The sequence below is a fragment of the Myotis davidii genome, unplaced genomic scaffold (genome assembly GCF_000327345.1).
Source record: "Myotis davidii unplaced genomic scaffold, ASM32734v1 scaffold438, whole genome shotgun sequence".
NCBI classification, from domain to species: Eukaryota; Metazoa; Chordata; class Mammalia; order Chiroptera; family Vespertilionidae; genus Myotis; species Myotis davidii.
The window spans coordinates 2,907,453-2,918,733 of NW_006290031.1; the positions used below are offsets into that span (position 1 = coordinate 2,907,453).

Below are 11,281 nucleotides of genomic sequence, written 5' to 3' on the forward strand. Positions count from 1 at the left end.
CTCTCTCAAGGGCGCCGCCGACAGGGGGAAAGCGGCCTTTTCACTTCTATGCCTGTGTGAAAGCCGACTCAACAGATAGATCTTGGTGTGTGTGTATATGTGTATATGTGTGTGTGTGTGTGTGTGTGCGCGCGCGCGCGCGTCTTCTTCTTACCAGGGCTTGAAATACCCCAAACCAAACGGTCAAGAAACCAGCTGATAATTTTCCCTCCACGTAACTTCCTTCGCCCCATTCTAAAGATGCAGTCCCCTCCACTAACCCTGGCCAATAACCGGTGTGTCTGCCACCACTACACCCGAAGCCAGGGCTTCCCTCCAGCATCTGCCCTGTAGGGGGCAGGATAGCAGCCTGGTGTGGCCCAGCCCTGTGTCCCTCTCCCGTGATCAGCATCTGCTGTCTGTCCCTCTGAAATTAACCAAGTTATAGTTTACACTTACGGAGCGTGGCTGTCCTGTGCCTTCTGGTTCACTTCTTCATGGGGTTCCTGTTCCTTCTTGCCCAATTCTTCATATGATTCCTGGCCCTTCTCATCCACCTCGTCAGATGTTTCCTGTTTCTTCTCACCCAATTCTTGGGATGTTCTCTGTTCCTCTTCTACTAATTCGTATATTTTCTGTTCCTTCTCGATCGATTCTTTATCCTGTTTCCTACTTGTTTCAATCTTGAAATTGACGGTTTCACCAAATTTTCCAGTGCTCGTATTGTCATTATTTGTCCACTTAAAAGAATTTATGCTTTTTACTACTATCAATGCTACAACAGCAATAGCAACAATTGTGGCTATAGCTCCTGCTGCTATTGCTATAGGGACCGTGAAGCCCATTTTCAAGAGCAATACTGAGAACCTGGAATGTACAGTACTGCTTTGACTCCGGTCTTTCTACATCAGGGAGTCACATCTTCACAAGTTCACTGGAGCTCCTGGTGGACACCGCCGTTGTCAGGGACACCGCAGGCTGGGGAGGGGCCTCCCGTGGGCCAGTGCGCGAGCACAATGGGGATTGGCTATTGGGCTCCCAAAGAAACCCGCCCCCAGTGGCACGTGGCTTTGACCCTCCCCCTCAGTTGCCTGTGCAGCCATCATCCTCTTGGGCCCACCACTTAGATTTATCCCAGAATCTCCAGAATCTCCTAGGGCCATATAATTACCCACGCTTTCTGTCGGTATAACGAGGGTGTGAGAATGATTTTTCTATTTAAAAAAAAACACTTAAAATACCAGAGTGAAAGTAAATAGTTGAGGCCAGGAGCAAGAGATTGTTACCACATTCTTTACATTTCCTGGGAGGAAATGAGCGTACCTAGTGGCTAGAAGCCTAACAGGCTTTGGGGGTCAAAGAGATTTGTAGTCCCAGGTTTGCCTAACTTACTAGCAATAGGGCCTTAGGCATGTTATTTAACTCTACAAAGAAAATAAATGACATAAAAATACCAACAGGTGCAACAGCACACAAGTATCAAAAAACATACTGTATTTGAGGAATCAGAAGTTACTTGTATGCCTGTGGTGCCTAGGGCAGATATGATGTACAGCTGAAGTTGAGCTAGATCATGAAGGATATTGTACGCCATGATAATAAGTCTTTATCCTGTAGGAAAGAAGTTTACCTTTTCAAGAATGAGGACATGGCCAGACCAGCATTACTCAGTGATTGAGCTTCAACTTATTAACCAGGTAACAGTTCAATTCCTGGTTTAGATCATATGCCAGGGTTGTGGGCTTGATCCCCATGAGGGTGTGTGCAGGAGACAGCCAATCAATGATTCTCTCATCATTGATGTTTGTTTCTCTCCCTTCCTCTCTGAAATCAATAAAAAAAATATATATATTTTTAAAAAATGAGACTGTGGCTACTGTGGCTCAGTTAGTTGAGCATCATCCCATGCATCAAAAGGACCAGTTAAATTCCCAATCAGGGCACATGCCTGGGTTGTGGGCTTGATCCTATGCAGCTGTTCAATGTTTCTCTCTCACATTGATGTTTCTCCCTCTCCCTTCCTCTCTACAATCAATAAAAACATAAAAAATAAATGGAGTCATTTAAAAAAATTTTTTTGAGAGTATTACAGATGTCCCTCTTTTCTTTCCCCGCTGAAACAAAAAATGTGGGTGTTCGAGTCCAGTTCAATGTCTTACGAAATTGAAGAATGAAGTTGTGGACAAAAACGATTAATAGAACCAAAGTTTACTGGGAGAAGCCAGTCCTGGAAAAGGTGTAGCTGGGGTTCCAGGAGCAGGCCTGTATCTGGAGCTTCCTTTCCATGTTACAGTTGGGAGTAGCTTAGTATCCAAGCTAATTAAAGTCTAATAGTCCATGTGTGGAGGGTAACATGGCCATAAGCATGTAACTAACTGAGGATTCTCAGAGGGAAGGGGAGGGGGTGGCAGGAGGAGGTTAACTGAAGAATTTATATGCATACTAGAGGCCCGGTGCACGAAATTAGTGCACCTAAGGGAGGGTTCCCTCAGCCCAGCCTGCACCCACTACAATTGGGGGATGTCTGACTACCAGTTTAGGCCTGACCCCCAATGGTTGGACACCCCTCTCACAATCTGGGACCGCTGGCCCTGGTTCCCCCCAACTTCTTTTCCCTGTAGGTCCAGTCGCCCCCAACTGCCCTTCCCTGCTGGCCCGGTCCCCCCCCAACTGCCCTCCCCTGTAGGCTTGGTCTCCCCCAACTTCCCTTTCCTGCTGGCCTGATCGTCCACAACTGCCCTCCCCTGCCAGCCATCTTGTGATCACTGGGGGTGGCCATCTTGTGCGATGGCATGATTGTCAATTTGCATACTACCTCTTTATTATATAGGACTATTATATAGGATATGCATAACTCATGGCCACAGACCATAGTATGGTGAAGGCCTAGGGAGGGGAAGAGATGGGGGGGAGGGGACCAATGAGGGAAAAAAAGAGAGACATCTATAATACTTTCAACAATAAAAATTTTAAAAAAGCTCAGATATAACATTTAAACTTACTTTATTAATACAAAATACACAAACTAATTTTTGAGGGGATTTTTTCTGTTCCAAGATATATTCACATTAGCAAGATTTTATTTAAAGAAAAAAGTTAGCAGATATATGCCATTTTGTATCTTTTTTCCCCCAACTACAGGTTTACAGTGTCATTAATGTCATTATCAGGTTGTGTGTTTTTTATGAGACCTAGAATCTGGGTTTATTAAAAGCTATATAATACCATAAACACTATACTTAGTAATAAACTGAGCTGTTTTAGTAGAGATGTTGAAGAAAGCTTACTTATGCCCAAAGATATAATGATGACATCTTCGGATAAGCTTTAAAGAAATATATGTCATATGATTGTAAAAGAAGGGAAGACAACCACATTAAAATAATAGCATTTTTAAAGAACTTTAATTTCTTATATTTTAACATTATACTTTTTAATTTGTCATCACAAAAGAAAAAGATTTTAACTAATAAAAATAACGTATACTAAGTAAAATGTCTCAGTAAAGTGAGTTTGAGTCTTAGTGGGAAGGAAACCCACATTTATCTGATTTTTATTTAAATGCTTGAAAAAGCTTATGCTTTATTGTAGAATTACCACTTTAAAAAATGCTGACAGCAATAACAAACTATCAAAATATATACAAATGGCAGCTATATAATTGGTATGTTTAACAAGTTAAATGTATGCATTTCTCAATTTAATCTCCTATGAACTACCTCCACTACCAATATTAATGAATTCTTGAATTTTATCATATAATACCAACACTAAAGCGCCCCCTGTACCACGAAGGATATTGGAGAAGGCACCACGAAAAAATGCAACGCCTCCCTCATATTTGTATATCTTCACAAAGCAGTCTATAGTTCCTTTATACTGCCGTTCAGTCTCACCGCTCTACATAAAGAAAAATAGTTTGCCATTACTATAAGAGCTTTTACGTTAAGATAGATTTTATTCAGCACTAAGTACAGGTAAAATTAATACCATGTTGAGTAAGTATGTTGGGCTAATGGGCATATATTGAATGTATATCTAGTGGTCGGAGAATACTCATACTTTGCAGACATACTTGAAAACTGAGCAAATATTAGGCTTAACAAATTTCAAAAGATGGTATCACAAACCATTATTTATACTCTCACCACACTGCAATGAAGTGCTAAATCAGTAGTAAAGAAAAAAAATAACTAGAAAAATATCATGTTTGGATATTAAGAAGAACACATCTTAGAAAATATTTTAAACCTAGTAATAACCACAAAACTCCTTAAGATGCAGCTTGAGTGGTAACTTATAAGGAAATTAATGAGCAATCTAAACATTTTAGACAAAGAGTAAACCCAAAGGAAGTAGAAATAAAAAAAAAAAGAGGAAACAGAAAATAAACACAACAGAAAGCATGAAAAGCCAAAAATTAGTTATTTGAAATAATTTACTGATACATTTCTGGAAACATTCTGGCACCAAAACTATTAGAAATAGCAAATGATTCAGAGATTAAGAGAAACATGATAGACCAGCTGGTGTGAGTCAATGGTTGAGCATTGACCTATGAACCAGGAGGTCACGGTTTGATTCCTGGTCAAGGCATATAGCCGGGTTGTGGGCTTGATTCCCAGTGTGGCATGTGCAAAAGATAGCTGATCAATGATTCTCTCTAATCATTGATGTTTCTATATCCCTCTCCTTTCCTCTCTGAAATCAATAAAAAAAAGAAAAAAAAAAAGAAGAGTAACATGATATTACAAAAAACTTCATGGCAATTATTTGGAAAACTCAGAAGTTTTAATTAAAAAATAAATTAATTAAAAAATAAATTTCTTTAAAGCATAATTTACCAACAGAATAGAAAAAAATGGAATAAATTCATTAAATTCAGTCAGTTACTGAAAATCTTCTCATAAAGAAAACCAGGTGGCTTTATATGTAAGTTCTACTAAACATTCAGTAAACATTTAATTTTAATCTTACATAAATTATTCTAGAGAAGAGAAAAGTAAGAAGAATCCCCAACATATCAGATGAAGCTTACAAAGCCTTGATATCAAAATTAGAATAGGACAATATAAGAAGCAATAATTCCAAGCCAATGTCACTGAAACATGGATGCCAAAATCCTGAACAAAAACTAGCCAATCAAACCCAGGAAGGGATACAAAATACAACAAATCATGACCAAACTGGATTTATTCCAGGCACAAAAGATTGGGTTGGCTCTGGAAAACAGATAAACAGCACTAGCAGGTTTGGCTCAGTGGATAGAGTGTCAGCCTATAGACTGAACGGTCCCGGGTTCAATTCCGGTCAAGGGCATACGCCCAGGTTGCAGGCTTGATCCCCAGTGGGAGATGTGCAGGAGGCAGCCAATCAATGATTCTCTCTCATCACTGATGTTTCTATTTATCTCTCCCTCTCCCTTCCTCTCTGAAACCAATAAAAATATATTTTAAAGAATAGATTAAGATATTATATATTCACATGAAAAGTAAAACATGATCTGATGTCAACAGATATAAAAAAGCATGACTGCCATTCATAATTACTACCTATTATAACCCAAAACAGAAAGGAACAGCCATAGCTTGACAATGGATAACTACAAAAACCCCACAGCTAACATTAAATTATGTAACACTGAAGGCACTCCTTATAATAGTGGTCGGCAAACTCATTAGTCAACAGAGCCAAATATCAACAGTACGATTGAAATTTCTTTTGAGAGCCAAATTTTTTAAACTTAAACTATATAGGTAGGTACATTGTTATTAACTTGAGGCCCGGTGCACAAAAATTTGTGCACTCAGGGGAAGGGGAGGTCTCTCAGCCCGGCCTGTGCCCTCTAGAACTCTGGTACCCCTCCGGAGATAACGACCTGCTGGCTTAGGCCTGCTCCCGGGTGGCAGAGGGCAGGCCCAATCCCTAGGTGCAGCCCCTGGTCAGGCTCAAAGCAGGGCTGATTGGGGAGTTGAGGCACTGCCCCCTGTCATGCACAGAGCAGGGCGGATCAGGAGGTTGCGATTCCACCCTCAGTTACACTCAGGGTAGGGACGATTGGGAGGTTGGGGCACCGCCCCCATCACACTCAAGGCAGGGTCGATGGGGAGGTTGCAGTGCCACCCCTGTCACCCATAGAGCAGGGCCAATCAGGGGTTGGTGCATTGCCCCCTGTCACTCACAGAGCAGGGAGGATCAAGGGTTTGGGGCACCGCACCCTGTCACACTCAGGGCAGGGCCGATGGGGAAGTTATGGCTCTACCCCATCGCACACAGAACAGGGCCTGTGGGGGGCGATTGGGGCATCACCCTCTATCACCCACAGAGCAGGGCCGATCAGGGGGTTGGGGTGCTGCCCGCTGTCACACTCACTGAAGCAAACAAGCCTCATGTTAGCTTCCAGCTGCCTGGCTGCTGGCCGCCATCTTGGCTGCCAGCTAATTTGCATATCTCCCTGATTAGCCAATGGGAAGGGTAGCGGTCGTACGCCAATTACCATGTTTCTCTTTTATTAGTGTAGTTTAGGGTACTCCTAAGGCTTAGGAAGAGCCACACTCAAGGGGCCAAAGAACCGCATGTGGCTCGCCAGCTGCAGTTTGCCGACCACTGCCTTATAAGATTAGAACAAGACAAGGTGGCCAATTACTTCTTTAATATACCACTGTAACAGGAGTCTCAGACAGTGCATAAATGCAAGAAAAAGAAATACAAGGTGTAAGTATTGATAAAAGAAATGAAAGAACCTGGCAATTTTTGCAGACTGTAGATTTCTGTGTGTAAAAAAGAAATATTCAAAGAGTGTACACATAGATTAGTATTTGTAATAGGGTTTAAGAAAGTTGTGGGATATAAATAAGAGTACAAAAATTCAACAGTACTGTTATGGGCTTAATTGTGTGCCCACAAAGTCCACATATTGAAGTCTAAATCCTCAGTATACCTAAAAATGTGACTAACTATATAGTCACACACACTAACTATATGTGACTCAACATACTTACTCAAATGTGACTAACTATAGTTAACTTTAGATAACTATAAAGGTATCTAAGATCAAATGAGCACATTAGGGTGCACTGTTATACAATATGGCCATCTTTTTAAGAAGAGAGACAAAAGGACCATGGGAAGACGTAGGGAAAAGACAGCCATCTATAAGCCAAGGAGACATACCCTCAGAAGGGACCAACCCTGGTGGACACCTTGACTTGAACATTTATGCTCCAAGACAGTAAGAAAATAAATCTTGCCCTAGTCAGTTTGGCTCAGTGGATAGAGTGTTGGTCTTCAGATTAAAGGGTTCCAGGTTCTATTCTGGTAAAGGGCACATGCCCAGGTTGTGGGCTCAATCCCCAGTAGGGGGCGTGCAGGAGGCAGCTGATTCTCTCTCATCATTGATGTTTCTATCTCTTTCCTTCTCACTTCCTCTCTGAAATATATATTTTTTTAAAAAAGAAAACAAATCTCTGTTATCTATTGTACTTTGTTACAGCAGCCCTAGCAATACACTGAAATTCAGTTATTTTGACAGTAAGTTGCAGATATCATGACCATTATCTTTAAACACTTCAGTGTGCTTTTTCTAATATTTTCTTACATACCCAAAGCATAATTATCAAAATCAGAAAACTTAACATTGATACAGTACCATTTACTAATCCACAATACAGACTTATTACTATACTGTGCAAATTAATTTTTCATTTAAAAAATGTTTCAATGTAGCCCAGCCAGAGTGGCCCAGTTAGTGTTGTCCTGTGCATCAAAAGATTGCCGGTTTGATTCCCAGTCAGGGTAGCATACAGAAGGCAATCAATTGATGTTTCTCTCACACTGATCTTTCTCTTTCTCTCTCCCTTCCTCTCTCTAAGCATGTCCTTGGGTGAAGATAAAAAGTTCTCAATATATTAAACTAGAGCTAGATATAGATCAAGAAGAAACAAAGGTATAAATGGAATAACTTTTAAGGATGGTCCAAGAATGATGTAATAGGTTAGATAATGTTTTACCCTTTCTGGTGACCTAGTGTGTTCTTCCAGGACCATTTCATAGACATAAAATGAGGGTAATGATAGTAACCACACCTCTTTGGATTACTCTGAGAATTAAATGAGTTAAAGTGTAAAATGCTTAGGACAGTATCTGGCATAGTAAGCCATACAGAACTTTTCTAGCTTTCTGGCCTCATTATTTGCACTTGCCCCATGAAACCTATCATCTGGGTATAAGTAACCACTTCTCAAGTGTACCTCTATGTACTATGTTTGTTCCACTCTGCTTAGAATGTTCTCTCCCCAGGGAAAATGCCTATTTACTGAGATGAGCTCTGCAAGAGGCCAAATCTGATCACAGTAAGCATTTGGGCACCCTCTTCTATTGCATTCCTGGAACCTATGCGCATTTCTATTTAAACCATTAACTGTATGCCTTCAATAGTATGCTATGAATTTTGGTGCAGGTTCTGCTTTATTTTACTTGTGTCACCATAACTTAGCATAGATTAGGCAGTCAAATATTTGCTGAATGAATGAATGTTAACAAGTAACAGCATTGGAGATTGAATGTATCAAAACTGACTATATTTAGAACATAGGTCATTAACAAGTTTTCATCTTTTAAGTGAAAATTATTTACTTTTATTGAAATATACTACAACTAATGATATTACCTAAGTTGTGACTAGCCTTATTCTACTTGATCTAATACTCAGTTAAGACAGACATACTCATTCAATCCCTACCATCTTCCTCTACCCTTCAAACAATATATGCTACAGGAGTAGAAAGCATTTCTGTTCTCATAGCAGAAGAAAAAAAAAGCTTTGCTGGATGCTGCCTGTCTAATAATAGTAACAGTAAAGAAATACAAGTCAAAACTACATGCATTTATTTTTTAAGGTTCACCTGAAGATATGTTTTTATTGATTTTTAGAGAGGATGGGGGAGGAGGGATAAAGGGAAGGAGGGAGAGAGGGAGAGAGATGAATTCGAGAAAAATATTGATCGGTTGCCTGACATAGGTGTTTGAACCCGCAAATGACTGGGAATCAAAACGGCAACCTTTTGGTGTATGGGATAATGCTCCAACCGAGCCACTGGGCGAGAGCACAGCATGCATTTATTAACAAATGACCTATTTTCCAGTCAAAATGTCTCTAAAATTTGAATAAATTATACCGGAGTATCAGAGATAGTGGAAAACTCAACTAAACTTTCAAACAATATAAAATACCTGCATCATCATACGTCTTCTAACTGTGTCAAAGGGATAAGAGAGTATTCCAGAGCATGTAGTCACAACTTGAGCAATGAAAAAGGAGATAAGAAATGGGGTTTCCTTTGGTTTGGGTAATAAGCCCTAGGAAAAAAAATGTATAAAGTAACTATCTAAATTTCTAAAGCATCTTAAGTCAAAGAATAACTCTTAGGAATATATGAAAGAAGGCTCAATTATATTTAAGATGCAATTAAAAACAGTTGAATTTAATGTGGAAAAATTGAAATATTAGCAGGATATAAGTTAGAAAGGAGAATGTCATACATGACTATACTATAAAAACATATTTTGGGGAAAAAAGCATATTTTCTAAATTGATTTGTCATTAATGGCACTTAAAACTAGGGAAGATAACAGCTAGTGACCAAAAAAGTTTTTCATGGCTCTTCACAGAGTTGAATAAAACTGAAATAATAATGCCTATTATCATCAAAAGATAATATTTGATAAACAGCTTTAAAGCACTAAGTTAGTGAAGAAACATTCCTAAATTTCACAGCTACTAGAGGTGCTAATAGAGCAAAGAGGGAAAGTGCACATAAACTTTTCTGTTATTAAGTAAATATACATAAGAAAAAACACACTATAAACTAAAGTTCTATGTCTGAACCATAATAAAAATGATATGCAACTATATTTAATAGAGGGTAGAGATAATATAGCAAACTATTATAAAACTTCCATCAACTTTTAATCTAATTTAGTAAATAATACTAATATTAATTTCATTGCCTAATTTTGGAAGCATTATGATATAGTTATTAAGATAATGGGATATTTTGCTTGCCATGTAAATAAGTTACTTAACCACTCCTCAATTATTTCTCTTTAAAATGAGGATATTAAAAGCTATCCTTGCCCAGCCAGCATGGCTCAGTGGTTGAACAAGTCACTGGTTCAAGTCCTGGTCAGGATACATGCCCGGGTTGCAGGCTTGATCCCCAATAGGGAGTGTGCAGGAGGCAACTGGTCAATGATTCTTTCGATGTATGTTTCTCTCTCTCTCTCTCTCTCTCTCTCTCTCTCTCTCTCTCTCTCTCCCCCCCTCCCCCCTCAAAAATCAATAGAAACATTTTTTTAAAAAGCTACCATAAAACACTGTGAGGATGTAAAGAACTTAACGAAGTTCCTAGAACTAAGTAATAGCTCAAAAATGGTAGCCATTGTTACATTCTTTCTCTTTCCTACCTTATGGAAATGATATTAAAATCTGAAATGAAAAGGCAATTGCTAAAACAATCTGGAGAATACAATAAAGAACCTAACAGTACCTAATAAACCCCTGGGCTATAGAAGCATTTATTATATTTAACTAATTATGCCTTGCCTACTTTCTAAAATGGTGATGGTAAACTTACTATTTGCATGTGAAAAATGAGATAATAAACTCAATGTAAAATCAGGAAGCTCTGTCAGAGCCTTTCTATATGTCAAAGAGTTGATTGTGATGTAAGCCTAACCAGAATGCTTCATATTTGCAATACGATGTATAGTGAGTTTTTTAGTGTAAACAGCAAAAAAACTTAATGTTTGGGTTTATGCTCTATATCTCAAATCAGATCCACAATGGAGTTATAATTTAGTTAGGTATGGCAAAGTCATGATTAAACAACTCTATAATGTCTCTTATTCATTTATTTTGACTTATATAATTATAAGTAAACATATCTACTGAACATGTTACTAATTAAAACAATAAAACAATTAAAAATAGAACTCTCCTTTGACTCAGTAATCCCACTTCTAGGAATATATCCCACGAAATAAGAAACACCAATCAGAAAGGACATATGTACCTCTATGTTCATAGCAGCACAATTTACAATAGCTACGATCTGAAACAGCCTAAGTGCCCATCAGCAGATGAGCAGATTGAAAAACTCTGGTACATGTACACAGTGGAATACTACGCTGCTGTAAAGAAGAGAGAAATCTTACCATTCACAACAGCATGGATGGATATGGAGAGAATTATGCTAAGCGAAATAAACCAGTCAGATAAAGATAAATATCATATGTTCAACAT

The 11,281-nt window shown here is 38.8% G+C and overlaps 1 protein-coding gene across 1 annotated transcript in view; it reads right to left on the reverse strand.

The window, feature by feature from the left end:
- Positions 1–434: 434 nt before the first annotated feature.
- SLC25A31 (solute carrier family 25 (mitochondrial carrier; adenine nucleotide translocator), member 31) overlaps positions 435–11,281 on the reverse strand; it is a 22,308-nt gene continuing 11,461 nt past the window's right edge. The window contains exons 5-7 of the mRNA XM_006762878.1: positions 9,211–9,336; positions 3,699–3,879; positions 435–802 (exon numbers count right to left, since the gene is read on the reverse strand). Of these exons, the coding sequence (XP_006762941.1) occupies positions 435–802; positions 3,699–3,879; positions 9,211–9,336 (675 nt within the window). The remainder of the gene's footprint in view (positions 803–3,698; positions 3,880–9,210; positions 9,337–11,281) is intronic.